Here is a 17,626-nt window from a genome sequence, read left to right as displayed (position 1 = left end):
CTTATAAGAACTAGCCGCCTTTGGACAGGTTGATAACCATGCTCCCATATGAAAGGTGGTTATGAACTATCGTTTCTCTGACAGAAGACTGTTTCTAATACTACTTGTGAGCTGGTCACCCCATATTCTTAATTGTATCCTGTTCTGGGTAAAGTTTTTGGAAAACCCGAAAGGGAACATATCATCCCAGCCTCCTCTGCCAGTCTACAAATATAAATCCATCTGTAGTTTTCTCCTCTCTGTAGCAGAAGATACTGGTGGAAGAGTATAAATACAATTAACACTCCAGCTGCAGTGTAATGATTCTTTAGCAAAACTGGGCCATAGGTAACAGATTTAGAATCTGTACTTGCCTTAAGTCCAGATGGTTAAGGATTCTGGCAATTGACAGCATGTTCATGCACTCTGTCTGGCTACCCCCCGGGCTGTATAGTGCCCAGTTGCTCCTGGAAAAATATTCAGATTCTGGTGTGTCACTTTTCTAGGAAATCAACCTCCATACACTAACTCCAAAATCTGCCCTTAGATTTTCATTTTTAAAGAAGTGTCAGACCAGAAGTTCAGATCTGAATGTAACACTTTACATTTCTGTTTTCAAGTTTACCCATGCCCAGCAAGGGAGGAACCAACTCCAAGTGATCAGGGAGAGTTCTTCAAAATATTGCTCTTTACTAATAAATTAGACTGATCAACAAGTATGCCTTCTTGTTTTGAGCAAATACTGCTGATTTTTTTCTGGGGAAAAAACCCAATTATGTCAGCCAAGCTGTCATCAAAAAGTAATGATGCTGAATACCACTAAAAAATTAATTTCTTAAGCGGTACCATTTAATAAAGCTTTGTTCAGAGTTGCAGGTAGGAATCGAATTTTGGTTTCATTTAATGTTCTTTTCTGTGGAATGGCCAAACTGCGTGCTGTGTAATCCCAGCTTATTGTGCAGCTTTCTCAGGCATCTAAGAAGAGGAGCTGCAGAAACAGAATCTAGCTATACTACCTCTTTCCTCTCTGACACTCTTTTAGAATTCATCACCTCATGCTGTTTAGTAAAGTGCTGACTGTACCTTTGCTCTCAAATTGATTAAGAGGTTAAAACTGTTCATCTGCATAGAGGAACAAGTTATAAGTAGTCCAGCATTGCATCCTGTCATCTACAACTGTCAATTGGCAACAGAACCCTGGGAACATTTTTGAGATTTGTTTGTTTGTTTTTACTTATTTCATTTGTGTGCTGCCCATCTCACCTAGAAACAGTTCTAATATTTTATCAGGCACAATTGTATTTCATCATTTTATCTTATTTATTTTCATAGGAAAGTAGGGGATGGTTCCATTCTTGTAGGAAAATACACATGAAAATTACTTTTACATTCTAGCTTTCAAATAATACTTTTGCCAATCTAGCTAAATTCTATTTTTTTAGCTCAATAACTGAAGAATTCTATAGACATAACATTACTTTTCTAAGTCATCCTTTACCTACAGAAAAATATGTCATGGTATGCTATTGATGCTGGTATTAAACTGATGCTTATTAAAATTGTGTGGTGTTTGAAACCCTGGTTAAATAACTCAGTTTTGTGATTGTTTTTTCAATTGCAGGAGCTTAGAGAAGACAACATTGTATTAATTGAAACAAAGACAATGTTGGAAGAGCAATTGATGATAGCAAGAGCTCGTGGCGATAAATTACATGAGATTGAAAAAGAAAATTTGCAATTGAAATCCAAACTTCATGACATAGAACTGGTACAGTGTGATAATTTTAAACTTTGGTGGGATTTCTTTTCAAGCTAATTAGTTTTCAGGCGACTGAACACTGGCCTGAATACCAAAAAGATTAACTCTCTTTGAAACAGTGCAGTATTTTTTTGAAAATGCTGAAAATCAGATTGACACTAACTCGAAAGTATGAAATTATATTCATGTGTTAAGTTTGTATATTTTAATGGTAATATATATTTCGTAGAAGAAATTAAATGTTTAACTGCCACATTTAGGATTAAGGCCTCACCAGATTGCAGTCTTTGTGGCAAGAGAAATCTTTCTAAATGCTCATACAATCCAGTTCCAGCCCATAATCAAAACCTTATTCTCAGAATGCTCATGTCAGACAAAATAGTTTCCAAAATACATTAAACTTAGGAGATTTGGGAAGGCAGAATGGGTGTTTAAGAAACTATGGAGGCTCAGTGTTCTGAAGCAATATGATAGGAATATAGGAGGCAAATGATTAAAAGTTAAATTAACTTTTGCTTCATACTTCCTTTGTGAGCTCTCTAACTGACCAAAATGGGAAGTGGGATGCTGGCTAAAGCAAATTTTATTTACAATTTATGGCAGTTTTCTTCTATTCTGAAGTTAAGAGAAGCATTGTTTTAAAACATAGGAATAAGACACTTTGGGATTCATCACTGATATAGTGATTGGTATTCTTTAATGTACATTTGAATTTTATCATTATCTTTCCTTTTTATTCTTATTTATGTTACATTAATTCTGCTGATATTTACCTAGAAAATTCATTTTCCGTTAGGAAAAGCCAGACAAGATGATTTTTGAGCCATAATTTCAGTTGTTTTCAGACTGAGCATTAGATCTACTTCCACCAAACTGGTGGGAGATGAATGTTGATATCTTGGTCAGATAAACTTCAATCCCCTATTTAGGCTGAAGAAATTGTAAGTGTTGCCTTTGCTGCATAGCTTTCTTTTGTAGACCCAAATGTCCATCATCCAAGCTAGATTATAAAACAATGTGCCTTGTCCTCCATTAGGACAGGGATACTGACAAAAAGAGAATTGAAGAGCTCTTGGAAGAAAATATGGTGCTAGAAATTGCACAGAAACAAAGTATGAATGAGTCAGTCCACCTCGGCAAGGAACTGGAACAATTGTCAAAGAATACAGATCTCTCAGATAGTAAGTACAACAAATCAGTTTGCTACTCCTCATGTCATATGTATATGATTTTTGTAAAATTAATTCAGAATTAATGGGAAAAAGGAAGAATTCCTATATTGAACTTGGGTTCATATATTGCAAAATGATCAAAAGTAATTCTGTATTCCATTCTTATGAAATATTTTCCTTTCTCATTTTAAAAAAATGACACTTTTTACTTCATTACGCAGAATAATCCATTATGTAGAATGAGATATTCTTTATTAAGTCAGACTTCCCTTAAAGTGTATATTAATGGATTTAAAGGTGATTATTTTTATTAGTTGTATAGAATGACATTTTAATAAAATAACACTGGCTAGGGTGTACCTTAACCCTCTATTTTTAAATGGATGTTATTTAAATAAATTAAAATGATTTTATGTAAATTAAAAATATTTTATTTAAACAAATTAGTCTGTTCTGATCAACAGATTAAGAAATAGCTGGAAATGGATCCATGTTTGCAAATGTGTTTATAGTTGGGCATTCTGGATATTGTATTTCAACAGCAAGGAAATCTTTTGTCTTTGAGTTGAATGAATGTGCATCAAGTCGTATCTTGAAACTTGAGAAGGATAACCAGAGCCTGCAAAATATCATCCAGGAGCTCAGAGATGCATCTCTAGTCACTGAAGAGAATAGCCTCAAATTTGTAGAACTACAAAATGAGAATCAACAACTTGGCCAAAAGGTAAATAACATAATTTATATTTACAGTTACCCAATCAAGTGTGTTTGGAAGTTATCTACCACAAGGCATAGTGTTGGCTATCAGTTTGGTTGGCTTCCAAAAAAGGGATGAATAATCTATAGCTGTTGGCCTTGAAGCTAGTGTAACTGGCTCTAAAAGCATTCTGCTAGAAGACAACGTGTTCTTGGTTGGCAATTGTGAGAAAAGACCAGAAAGTACCAGAAAGGCCAAAGGTCCTTTGTTCTGTCACTTGTACTTTTTACAGCAGTGTTTTTCAACCTTGGCCTGAAGATGTGTGGACTTCAACTCTCAGAATTTTCCAGTTAGTGAGGAATACCCACTCCGGCTGGGGAAATCTAGGAGTGACATCCACACTTCAAGTAGCCAAGGTTGAGAAACACTGTATTAGAGAAACTATTTAGATTTTATTTAGTTCTCTTAGTGCCTGTTGATTGATTGACAGCATCCTTAAAAGGTAGGAACAGATCTTAACATTTCCTACACTCACATTCTGCATCTGCTCTGCACTGAGAGTATAACCAATTTGAAAATTTATGTGTGGTTTTTGTAGGACAATTTTTAAAAAAGAACAGAATAGAGTGGCTTTACTATGATTGGCAATCTTTGGATGACTATAGTTGGGCTATCCTTGGAGTGTCCATAGTTTTAGTTATCTCTGCGATGTAAAGAAAATGGTACTGCTATGTGTTCAAGGGTGCATGTTTTAGTAGTGCTCATTGTCATTATTGGTTGTTGTTTTTTCATAATGTTGACTGTATTTTTCAGCCTAGTGAAGGATGGTAGAAAGTCATACCATATATTTTCGGACAGAGAGGGCAGATTCATGACATATGCACAGAAGCTTTTGCTGTATATTTGGCAGTTGTTTATAATATATTACATAGATAAAAATTGTAAATGAGAGTTGCCGATGCCTCTGAGCTCATCTCATTTCAACCTTCTTAAGGTGATACCCAGATCTTGTGAGCTCAGCATGATTTAGTTCCCTTGTTTGTCCTCTGGCTTGAAACAGAATAGTATTTTCAGAGCCCTGGGATTATGATTGACCAAATTCTGAAGGGTGTTAAGAGGATGGGCAAGAGGAAGGAAGGAAGGAAGGAAGGAAGGAAGGAAGAAGGAGGAAGGAAGGAAAATAAGTAGTAATGGCAGCTGCTTGAAAAGGGTGAGACCATCTGAAGAACAGCTGTTAAAAATAAAAGGCATTGCTTAATGATAGTTAAGGAGTGAAAATGGATCAAATTTTAAGCTTCACATCCATTCTTAGTAAAATGGTAGAAAGTTTTATTAAAGAGAAAATAAACAAACATAGAACTTGACTTAAAGTTTTGCAAAGACTAGACTTGACTCAAAATCTTGAACTTGTAAACAAGCACGTAAGTGAGGATAATTCAGTATGGTAATCTGGGACTTTTAAAAGTAAATTTAGTAGACTTGATTTTAGAAGTCTTAAAATAGATTAAATAATCTTCGTTTTTCAATCATTTTGAGTTATATTTTTTAAATGTCATTATTAAATGAAATTGTAATATTTCATCCTGAGAGTCTCTGAGTGGAAAGAGGCAGATTTAATTAGATCTTCCCCTTTCATTTCTTGTCCTCTGACCAGACATTCCTGCAAGTTGAATTTACTGCCACAATGATTGATATTCCAACCTTCAGTAAATATCCTCTCGGGAACAGTAAAGCATGTTGCAATTATAGGCTTCTTAAAGTTAAATGTTCTTATCTAAACTTTCCTGCCATATAAAGGGTGTTGATCCACCAGCCTTCATCCTTTTCTAAGTCATCCATATGCTTCTTAATGACAGTAACTGTTAATTTTGGGATACATTGCCAATTCATTCAGAAATCCGAGCTCAACTGGCCCAGCACTCTCATGGCCAATTAATTTTTTATATGCCTATAATAGTTTCAGCAAGCTTGTTGGGTGCTCAGCCAAGACTGGATATTCTTTTATGCAATTAGAACTTATAGAGTATTACTTTACACATATGCAGGCTCTTTGTGTTACATTCCTTGTGTGTCATTGAATTCATGGTAGTCATGGTTACATAAGCTAGGGACTACCTACTTTTGGTACTTTAGGCAAAGGGAAGGAGGTAGAAATCATCATTTTTGTAGAGCAGTGTTGTTGTAGATACTCATCCAAACATGCAGCAAATATAGATTAGAAATGCCATCTCCTCCCATTAAATTGCTGCTATGTTGTCTTTGATTCACTGCCACATCTAAAGAAGGTGGAAGCCAACATATTTTATTTCTGTTGTGTTATATTGCTTTGGCAAACTTATTGATAAAGTTTAAAATACTTAATTTTCAAAATGTCCTTCGATGTGAACAATGTTTCTTCTGAGTTACATAAAACCTTTTCTATCCAGATTGAGAAGCTGCAAAATCAGATAGAAAAGGAGAAGCAAAGTAACCAAGACTTGGAGGCTTTAAGTGAAGAACTCTTGAAAGAAAAGCAAGATCTTAAGGATACAATGGAGGCTTTAAAAGCTGATCAAGAAAGACAGGTAGAGATGTCAGTTTTGCTGAAGTTTTTCTTCAAATATAACCAGTTGGGCAGGTGTGGGATTCTACCGGTTTGGACAGGTTCTATAGAACCGGTTATGATACTCTGCAGTTCGGAGAACCGGCAAATTGTGCCCCTGGCTGGCCCCTCCCCGCCTGCCCCTCCCCTCCCCGCCCAGTTGGTCCTTATTGCACGCATGCCTGACATCACTGACTGCATTCTCCCCCCTCCCCAGTCTCTCCTTAATGTATTTCTTTTTTTCCCCTCCCAACCATCAACTGTTCCTATGATCATCTGTGCCGGGATTACCCTCGCTTACTTACTGCTTTGCCCAGGCGGCTTCCCTGAAGCCCGGAAAGGCAAAAAATGAAGGTGGGGGTATAGCACCCCCTACCTCCCATTTTTTGCCTTCCTGGGCCCCAGAGAAGCATTCTGGGAGCAAAAATACCCCCCAGGAAGTTCCCCTGAGGCGCAGATGGACCCAAAACAGAGTGCAGGGGGTTGCTGCATGCCCCCCCTGCTCAGTTTTTTTCCTTCTTGTGCCCCAGGGAAGCTTCCTGGAAGCAAAAAGGTTTCCTCCAGGAGGTTTCCCTGAGGTCCAGAAGGCTCCAAAAATGGGGGAAGGGTTTTGTTGCAAAAAGAAGCAGCCATGCCCAACCAGTCACATGGTCACACCCATAGCCACGCCCACAGAACCAGTTGTTGGGTGGGATTCTACCAGTTCACACCTATTCGCTAGAACTGGTTGTTAACATTCTAAGCAGTTTGGAAAACCGATTGTTAGAAGAAATTACTGGCCTAATCCTGTAAGGAAGGCAGAAGGAAACATTCTGGTGTTGCTTACAGAAACTGCCTCTCCGTTAACTCTTATTACATTCTTGGCAGGACTTGACTTCCTGTCTCTGGAACTTCTTTGGAGTTTTTTTTTCTTCCTTTGCTGGTACTTTGCTTGTGTGGAGTAACCATTCAAAGTTACAATGGCACTGAAAAAGTGACTTATGACCATTTTTCACACTTACGACTGTTGCAGCATCCCCACAATCTTGAGAGACCAGGCAAGAAGATGCGTTCCTCGATGTGAGTGATATTGAGTTAGCCACATCCAACCAATAGCATGACTACCAAGCCATGTCCACCAAGCCATGACCACCACCTAAACCATGGCCACAGAACTGGTTGTTAAAAAATTTGAATCCCACCCCTGATCCCACCCCTGCAGTTGGATATTAGAAAATTGTTGGCTTGCATATATAACAGAAGGAGGAACATGTTTTTGCTGAATTCAAGGACTGAGCAGACTCAAAACAGAAAGCAGTTTATCCTTTTATTTTCATACTCATAATATATTTAAATTGGTTGAAATGTTGACTTATCCAGGAACTGTCTTTCTGGTTGAGTCACTTCAGCATAATGATTTAGAATGATCGTTAAGAGATGTCACACCTTCCAAAGTATCATTTAATGAAATGTATCTGTTTGAAATAATGTTTGGTTGTTCAACTGAATCATATTCTTTTTCTCTTGAATTTTGGATTGAATATGTATTCTGACACTTCTGACTCTTGGTGTTAGCGACTCCATCTGGTCTTCAGCCATTCCTCTTAACATTTGTGGCATTGACTCGGATAAAGACAAATGTCATATGACTCTTTGTGTTAGATGTCATTTAAAAATAGAGTAAAAGTATGAGTCCAACAATAGCTTTTTTGCCTCATACAGTTTGCTATAAAACAATTTCATGTTATTAATCCAGATTTTCTTTTATCTAATATGAAATCTACAAGAGTACATTTTGGTATATAATGAATCATCTTTTTTTTTTTGTTCTGACTCTAGATACAAGACCTAGAAAAAGAAACTGACCACCTGAATCAAGTGGTTTTCTCTCTAAGACAGAGATCTCAAGTCAGTACAGAGGCCAAAGTGAAAAACATTGAAATGGAAAACAAAATACTTCATGAGGCAGTTAGCGAGAGCAACAGCAAGCTCAGTAAGCTTGAATTTGAAAAAAAGCAGTTGCAAAGAGATTTTGAGCAAGTTAAAGAAAAAGTAGAAAGAGTAGAAGAAATGGATAAAGAACTTCATCGGCTAGAAAGGGAGAATGACCAGCTTGCCAAAAGAATTGCAGCCATGAAAATTACCACTGAGAAAGTAGAAGTACTTGAACAAGAAAACAAGGATCTGGAAGTAGAAAACAAAAAGCTGAAAAAGTCTCTAGATACTTTGCACAATGTTTCTATCCAGCTGGAAAATTTAGAAAAGAATAATAAACAACTAGATGACAAAAACCTGGAGCTCAGGCAAATTGTAGAGACTATGAGATTAACCAGTACAAAATTAGCCCAGATAGAGGCAGAAAACAAACAGCTAGAAAAGGAAAATGAGGAACTTCAAAAAAACATAGTCATGCAGAAAGTTCTGCTCAAGAAATCAGAAAGGTTGGAGCTGAGTTACCAGAGTATGAATGCAGAGAATCAAAGACTGCAGCAAATTCTAGAAAGTAGCAATAAAAAAGTTCAACAGTTGGAAAAAGAACTCCAGGGTGTTGAAGATGACAATCAAAGTCTTCAGAGAAAATCAGAGGAACTGAAAATCTCAAATAAGCAAGTGGAATTGTTGGAAAAAGAGAAGAAACTGTTGGAGCAGGAAGTGTTTCAATTGGATAAAGACAAAAAAATGCTAGAAAAAGAGACAAAAAGACTATGGCAGCAAGTAGAGCTAAAAGATGCTAACTTGGATGAAAATACTATAAAATTAACAGCAATTGAAAAAGAATACAAGATTTTAGAAAGAGAACTTGCTAGAGTCAGAGATTCATCAAATAAGATGAAGGAATTTGAAAAGAGCAATAAAGATCTACAGAAGCAAGTTACTATTGATAAGAGAACTCTAGCTACGTTAAGAGAGGTAAGCACAATTTCACTGCCTATCCTCTCATGAGGAATTAGGAAACCAGGATGTAGTGATTAAAAGCTTTACAACTTCCTTAGAAATAGGGAATAATGAATTGTAGGCAGTCATTGTAGTCATTGATTGTATCATGGAAGCCAATTGTTGATTCATGTACAACACAGCAAAGGCACAGACTTATCTTATGCTTCAGATAAATCAGTTCAGTTTATTATGCTGCAGTAGGTGGAAGCCTTTTGCAAATTCATGGAGCCTCTTTGTATGGTGGAACATAATCAGTTTTTTTTATGAACTATGGGTATTTCAAATAGGGGAAATATTATACAGTCAACGTAATTTTAACCTACTCAGATGGTTCCATAACTGATGACACTTCCCTTTATTTGAATGAAATGAGAAATTGCAATAGACTTCCTCATTTAATCATTGCTTGGCATAGAGTAGCTACTTTATTTTAGGAAAAAAGTATTGTATAGAAGCTGAGAGATGATAATTCCAATTATGGAAGATCATGTTCCAAAAACATCTGTATGTTGAGCTACAATGTTTTTTATAGATATCTGGTACTTTCTCAATCTGTTGGACCTCACTGCTCACTGTTTGTGAGAAGTGAGGTCCAATAGATTAAGAAAGTACCAGATATCTATAAAAAACGCCTGAATAAAACCATTGCACAAGTAAGATTTCATGAGAATACAGCTACATCTAAAACCTTGATTAAAACATTTTGATTTATGTTTCTTCATAGTAAAATTGTGTACATGTTCACATTTTTTCCTAGCAGCCTTGGAAATTATTTGTTTTTTCATCATTGTTCCTATTTGCAGGATTTAGTTCTTGAGAAGTTGAAAAGCCAGAAGTTATCTAGTGAGATGGATAAATTGGACCAGGAACTAGAGAAGATGGGATTAAATAAGGAGCTGCTTCTTCAGGATGATAATGGCAACAGTGAGAAGTGAGAAGATAGTTTGTTTCCCAGTCTGCATATTTCTGTATTTTAACTTCTGTTCCTTTAGTCTCCTCCAGGTTTTAGGCACAAGTGCTTTTTTGCGATTGGAAATTATAGTTAACAGGTAGCTGGAAGAAAGTTCCCTATCTAATCTAAATCTTTTAAACAGGTGGTTTTCTTATTTAAACAACTGGCCTATAATTGGCAACAAAACTACCACTTTAAAAATTGGTTAGATAGTAAGTTTCTGTAGAAGCATTCTTTCTTCCAATCACTGCTTGAAGGAATATGAAAGCTTCCTTAGATAAAGGATGCAGTTAATTTGTGGATAGTGGTCCAAATACCACATTACAACAAGTAGAGGGGGCCCACAGTAAAAGCAAGAGGGACCAGGACAAAAATGAATTTAAGTTTGATAAATGTGTAAATCAAATTACAATCAAATTAGCCAAACACATGTATACTTAATACTTTCCCCTTATATCAATTAAAAATTCTAATCCTATTGCAACTCTTATGGGTATACTGGAAATTGTACCCAGGGGTTTCGGAGATGACACGATATCATCACTATCAGAGATGATACTACTTTTCCCCACCCTGGCTTGTCTCTAGGGTAACCCCTTTTGCATGGGACAAACTTTACCGCTATTCTGATATTGCAATTCTATAAATTGTACATTAATCTTATTCATTGATTTTCCCAGATGAGAAAATAAAATACTGATATAAAGTAAATCTTAGGCACTCGGCTAATACTTGCAAAACATGGACTTTGTTCTTTCATATATTTTCAGTTACTGACATGCTGTCCTTAACACCCCTCAGGAAATATAAAATCTTGGAAAGTCAAACTGAATGTATTCTAAAGAGAACACTAGCTAGTAAAGAAGAGAAAATTGTTGCACTGGAGGCCAAACTACAAGAGTTTGTTAACTTAAACCAACAGTTACAGAATGAACTAAACATGGTAAGACAGAAACTCAGAAACAATGCTCAATAGTAGCAAATGACCCATGATGGGTCACCTGTGAAATAATGCAAAACTTGATATATACAGAAGTTCTTCAGCTCGCTTATAAAAAGTGCTTTTGACCCCGTGCTTTCTAATATATTGATGAAGGTGTCTGGTTTTTGGTTATGACTTAAATCTCTATACAATTTTATTTTACAATTATCTAAAAGGGGTTTCTCCTAAATAATTGCCTGTAATTTGGAAGGGGGAATCATTTTATATTGTTTGAGAATAGAAGATGCACTGTTCAAAGTGAAGGAATGGTTATTATGAAAACAAGAGCCTGAAAACAGGAGATGCTACTAGCATCACTTCAAGTTCAGTGGAGATGAACATACTCAGCTCTGCTCTCTTATTGCCTTCCACCTGTAGGAAGTGAATGTTAGCAATGGGTTTTTTTTTAAATAAAAGTTCTGCTCATGAATGAAAACAGAATCCATAACTAAATATTCTGGTAATCAATTAATAGAGAAGTTCTCCATTTCAGACATCTATTATTTTCTACACATAGAGGGGAAAGAATTAATTAACATATGAATGAAAAAGAACTAACAAGTTACAGATTCTTACATCCAAACTAAAAACTTCAAATTGATTGGGATTTAGCTACAATTCAATATACCAAAGATCATTTTTCCAGTTTTTACTCCAGTTAACCCAGTGTAAATAAATCCATCCTCAGTACTGCAGTAGTCTTGGCATACTTGCTTGGCAGCAATAACTATTTAAAGTGTTATGCTTACTAAGCCCAGATTTTTACTAACTCTTTGTGAGCGAATCACTAGTTTATGCATGAAAATATGGTTTCTTTAGAGAATTTCACTGATGCAGGTGCCTTGTTTTATTTGCAGACACCTTTAATCAATAACCATGTTTTCAGTTTTTGTTCTGGCTTTGCCTAGTTTGGCTCTGGTTCAGGTCAGTGTATATATACAGGTAACACACACACATACACATGTATACACATGCACATACATACATCCTTGTATAGATGGGTAACATGTATGCACTTTTGGAGACAAAATATCCAGAAATGATTTCAGTGGAAGTTGATAAACATAGTTGACCATGTAGGGATTTGGTCTGTATTTGTTAAGTTTTTTTCCCTATCTAATGCTGCATTTGTTGGAGGGTTATCTTAAATTTTGTGTGATCTTTTCAAGTAAATAACTGCACATGTTACAATCTTTGGCTACATTTACAGATGAGGAAGGATTTTGCATGTCTTAAGCAGAAGCAAGAAGAGGGAACTTTAATGCAAAAGCTAAATCAACCATTGGAAAATTGTCAGAAGGAAGCAACAATGGAACTTCTCAAAGTGAAGGACAGAGCTATAGAACTAGAAAGGAATGTAAGATGTCAGCTGTGTGTGCTTATTTCCATTTTAGGTTACAAACAATTCACATATTTTAATTCATTATTGGGTTATATTTGAACATGTTTATGTACTGATTGAATTTATGTACTTCTCCATGCATCTTTGATTCTGAACATATTCTGTGCTAAACTGCAATAAATAGAAATTTTTATATAACGTTTCCTTTCAGAAGCGTATTATAATATATGAAGTATCCCTATGAATAATACTTAATATTATTTTCTTTATTGTGTTTCACCATTCTAAAGAATTAACCGTTCTTTCAAGTTGGGGAAGTTGCCTAAATAAAAAGGGCATTTCATTGTATGGTAGCATTTTATTTTATTTTTGTAATGATTGGATTGAAAAGAAATTTGCAGAGGATGCTAGACCATTTTTATGGTGACTGTTCAAAAAGAGAAATGGACAGTTCTGTTCAGCCTCCCTGCAATGTTACCTGAAAACAAATATGGCAGTTTTGAATGCAGTTGCCTTGTCAGCCAGTAGAACACAGGCATAACCAATACCCTTCCTCTTGTGCAGATTGTAGGTGCTGCCATTTGAAAAACCACTGAATGAGAGATGCTCTCTGGCACAAACATAACTGTTAACTCTAACACACACAAACACACCTCCCATTCCTGTGGGATGCAGAGCAAAACTTTGGTCATTTCAGACCTTAAGATAGATTTCAAAGAGAAACTGGACTGAGGGCAGGAACTACGATTAAATCACCTCAAATCTTTTAAGGAATGTAAGGATATTAAAAAAATTAATTCCTAGCTCACAGTTTTCCATAGTAATTTCACAAAAAGAAAATAAGATAAAATACAGGCAAGTGAAACAGGTCTCAGTGGACAGAAGCAGATGGGTTTCTTGGTTGCTGAATTGAACTTTCTGAGATTGTGGTGTGGCATTCCTATGACTTTTTATTCCCTGCCTAGTGTCAGAAGCCAGAATAGTTCATTGCTGTGCTAGAACAATTAACTATTATAGCCAAATACTTTCTAGTTATGGGAAAAGAAAGCAAACCTCTCAATTACTTTCTGTCCTGGATGATATAGCCGATATACTTAGCAATTGATCTCAGACTATGTGACCACTTTATTCTCTCCTATCTCAACAGTTATTTTCTCTCTCTTTAGAATGCAGCTCTGCAAACAGGTATACAGCTTCATAAAGAGCAACTAGCTCGTTTGGAAATGCAAAATGGCTCCCTCAACAGCCAGATCCTGACACTACAAAAGCAAAATGCTTTCCTGCAAGAGCATAACACTGCAATGCAAACACAAACAGCTAAACTTCAGGTCAGAAAAAAAATCTGTCTGAAAATTTATATATACTTTTGTTTTTGAGGAAGCAGAAAATAACTACTTTCTATCGTTAATCCAATTTATTTTCAATGTCAGTGTGATGTATCTTCCTTTCCCAACCTGCAAAGCAATACCTTTGAGTATTCTACTTTTTGAGAAAATCAGAAAACATTTGGATTTCAGTTGTTAAAATACATTTATTTTGCTTTTGCTAAGATAAAAACAAAACAAAGACAAGGCAAAAAGAAGTAAAGAAACAAAAACATAGATGAAAAAAAAAGGGAAATTGCATTTAAAATTACCTTTCACTAAATAGAGTTTGTGGGTGTTCTGATTAAATGCATATAGTGTAGTTCTAATAGTTGGAAGTAAGCCAGTTGTGGTAAGAAAATTCTTAAAAGAGGTAAAGCAGAGAGAGGTATGGTAGGAAAGAGGAACAATAAGCATATGTTTTAATAGACAACTTCAGCAACTGGATCGCTCTTTGTAATAGTAGATTTGTCATTTACTTTGAGAAACTGTAGGTGGAGAATTCAACCCTAAATTCCCAGAGTACATCCTTGATGACCCAGAATACCTTACTCCAGAATCAGCAGCTGGCCAAGGAGCATGAATATGACAACCTGCTGAAGCAGAAAGAGCAGCTCAACGCAGAATATGAGTCCCTTCTTCAGGATCATGAACATCTTGTAGTGCTGCACGAACGGCAATCTACAGAATATGAAACACTAATCAAGCAGCACAGCAACCTAAAAACCTTGCACAAAAATCTTGACTTGGAGCACAAAGATCTAGGGGAAAGGTACAGGGTTTTACTTCATAGTAGAAGTTTTTCTCTAGCTAATAACGGCAGTTGGTGGGAAGATTATCATATGGTGAAAATCTGTTTTTTATTATCGTTACAGCCAATGATGTTTAGATGATATCCCTAAGGCAGGGGTCTCCAACCTTAGCAACTCTATGACTTGTGGACTTCAACTCCCAGAATTCCTCAGCCAGCACCCACAGTTAAAGTCCACAAAGTTGCCAAGGTTGGAGACCCCTGCCCTAAAGCATAACTTTTTAAGTACAATAAATGTCATTCAGAAACCTATCTTTTCAGCAAAGTTAATAACATAACCATCATATCCATTCAAAATAACTTGTTTTAAAATGAATGAATACATATTTTAATAAAGTATCAGTATTGAGCCCTTGTTTGTTAAATTGGATTTGTTTGAAAATTTTATATAGGCCTCACAATTTATATCATGTATATATCCAAATTTGATTTATATATACATAATGTAGACAAAGTGCAAGAGTTTGTGTTCTGTTGATTAGAATGGGAACAAATGAAACATGCTTAAAAATACTTTGGGTGAAATTATATGGAAGAACAAAAATTATTGTTAAAGAGAAATCTTGTTTAAGCTGTGCTATGCTGATTCTGGCAACCCAGTCATATTCATTCAAAATTATTGGTATTGTCTCCTCTTTAGTTGAATTGAATTAGTTGAAAATTTTATAGAGGCTTTATAATACGTTTTAAGGCAAAATTGCACGTATATATTTGTTTCATACAGATACAGCAGTTTAACAGAATACAGAACTGAACTGGAAGAAATGGAGATGATTTTAAAGACAGAAAAGGATGTTTTACAACAGGAGAAGAGAACAAGCACAATTATGGCTACAGAGAACCAGAAGCTTAGAGAAGAACTAGAAAGGTATCTGTTTTCTGAAATGATGAAGGCTGTTCATGTATATTAATGGGATAATTTGGTTGATCCATATCACTCTTAGAAATGTATACAAATGACTGCCTATTAGTTGAGTATTCTTAACATTTATGCTACAGTGGCTGCATTTGCTCACAATAATTATCTAGTTATGGAGGAGAGTGTTACTTTATATTAATTCTTTAACTGTGTAGTTCTAAAAAGTCTTGAACTGTGGTATAAACCTGCTTTCCCAGTTGTGGAAAAGGGCCCTTCTACCAGACAACCCCTTAGTCTGTGGAATGTTCACCTAAATATGCCAAGTCCTTTGAAAATGGCAAAAACCCATCTCTTCTACAAATCTTTGGTTAGTTGAATTGATCTTGATTGCAATAATACTGATTATTCTGTTATGTTTTATCATTTGCATTTTTAATTCCTGCAAGTGATTAGGAGTGTTGTATAGAAAGGCAGGATCTTAAGTTCAACGAATAAAAATTATATTTTATATTATATATTTAGAAATATAATAGGATGTTAAGTAATTAAATAGGATATTCAAGCTTTGGGGATATAAATATATCTGTCTAGAAAAACAATAGTTTTAGTTCTTGACCTTGTTAAGATTTAAATTCTACAAAAGTCCAAATAATTAATGCTGCTGTTGTGCATTTGAATGGAAGTGTTTTGCTTTTCTATTTGAGGATGAATATCTCACACACCAAACTTAAAGTTGAGTACGAAGGGCTCCATAGTCACACTAAGGAGCTGAAAACATCATTGAATAATTCTCAACTAGAGCTGAACCGTTGGCAAGCTCGATACGATGAACTGAAGGAAAAGCACCAGACTATGGATATCACCTTAACTAAACTGGACAACCATTGTGAGGTGAGTGCTATGTGTTATGAAAATCCAAAAATATTACAATTTTGGGAAATATGACTGCAATTCAACGGATGTACTATGCGTAATCTATTAGAACTGATTTACTCTTAAAACCATGGATTAGGATTGAAATTCATGTTCAATCCTAAGAAATTGAATTGTGAGAAAATGAGGTCTTTGAAGTTCAGTAACAATAGGGAGAAAAATACTTCTAAGCTTCCATTTACACCGTCCTGAAATTGTTGTTACTTTTTTTAGGCTAGCAAAAGAGGAGAATAAAAAATAAACTCCATACAGATAGTTTTTGACTTACAACCACAACTGAGACTGTCATCTTGGTCACTGAGCAAAGTGGTGCTTCACTGTTTCTTGATCCTAAACTCAGCACACCTGATTGTGGTCATTAAATGATCTTACAGGTTATTAAGCAGACAGAGTGTGTGGTGCCTCAGGAAGCACGAAGAAGACCCTAAGAGGCTCTGCTCTGGAGCTGAAAAACCTCCCTGCTCAACTACAAGCATGATTTTCAGCCCCCAAGCAGAGAGACATCTATGCATGGACTGATCTTGGCCTCCCCAGGCCTCCCCTGAAGAATCCTACACTCCTTTCCTCATCATGCTGCCTCTCCAGTCTCTGCTTGGCTTTCAGCTTCCTCTCATCTCTGAGGCTAGCTGAAAGACCTGTTTGCCAGAACAGTGCAGCTCTGCTCTATGAATGAAAAAGAACTCCTTTAGCAGTTCACAGGTTCAAGATCTGAGCACCTCACTAAAGGCATTTAGCTCCTCCATGGACAAAAAGGAACTCCTTTAATGGGGCACAGGAACAGAAATGAATTCTGTATCCTTCCAAGGGAGTTCAGCTGTCCTTGACAAGCAGCTCTTTTAACCAGCCCCACCAGAGAGGAGGAGGAGTCTTCTCAGCAGCTTGTAAACTTCCCTGATGGCTTCCCCAATGACTTTCAGGGAAACCTGGCAGAGAAGATTGCAAATGACAATTACATGGTTGCAAGGTGTTGACAATTGGTTGTAAGTATGAATGGATTGCCAAGTACCCAGATCACCATCATGTGACCACATTTGTGGTGTTGCAACATTTTGCTTTCAAAACAATTCCGAATTGTTAAACAGTTGAAAGTCAAGGATTACCTGTAATGTCCCTTAAAACTCTCCCTGACTGCAGTTAATATTGATTATGTCTAATTTTGCTCAGTGCTAATTGTGCATCTTAAGTGCTGGTGGTTGTATTACAACTGCTGGTATTGAAGTTCAAAGAACTGCTCACTGAGCAGAGATTTTTCATAAATAAAAGTGTTTGCTCTGATTGC

The 17,626-nt window shown here is 36.1% G+C and overlaps 1 protein-coding gene across 4 annotated transcripts in view; it reads left to right on the top strand.

Annotated features, from left to right (window-relative positions):
* Window positions 1-17,626, top strand: part of CCDC88C (coiled-coil and HOOK domain protein 88C) — an 86,753-nt gene that overhangs the window by 54,608 nt on the left and 14,519 nt on the right. For all 4 annotated transcript variants that reach the window (XM_026713117.2, XM_026713109.2, XM_087922097.1 and 1 more), the window contains exons 11-22: window positions 1,601-1,747; window positions 2,775-2,919; window positions 3,453-3,634; window positions 6,034-6,171; window positions 8,007-9,077; window positions 9,908-10,035; window positions 10,858-10,999; window positions 12,249-12,395; window positions 13,547-13,708; window positions 14,239-14,516; window positions 15,280-15,423; window positions 16,119-16,305. In XM_026713117.2, the coding sequence (XP_026568902.1) occupies window positions 1,601-1,747; window positions 2,775-2,919; window positions 3,453-3,634; window positions 6,034-6,171; window positions 8,007-9,077; window positions 9,908-10,035; window positions 10,858-10,999; window positions 12,249-12,395; window positions 13,547-13,708; window positions 14,239-14,516; window positions 15,280-15,423; window positions 16,119-16,305 (2,871 nt within the window). The remainder of the gene's footprint in view (window positions 1-1,600; window positions 1,748-2,774; window positions 2,920-3,452; window positions 3,635-6,033; window positions 6,172-8,006; window positions 9,078-9,907; window positions 10,036-10,857; window positions 11,000-12,248; window positions 12,396-13,546; window positions 13,709-14,238; window positions 14,517-15,279; window positions 15,424-16,118; window positions 16,306-17,626) is intronic.

The sequence above is a fragment of the Pseudonaja textilis genome, chromosome 1, assembly GCF_049901715.1.
Source record: "Pseudonaja textilis isolate UNSWEBS1 chromosome 1, rPseTex1.2, whole genome shotgun sequence".
Lineage (NCBI taxonomy): Eukaryota > Metazoa > Chordata > Lepidosauria > Squamata > Elapidae > Pseudonaja > Pseudonaja textilis.
Note: the sequence above shows the minus strand (reverse complement) of the source record. Positions and strands in the feature narration are given on the sequence as shown.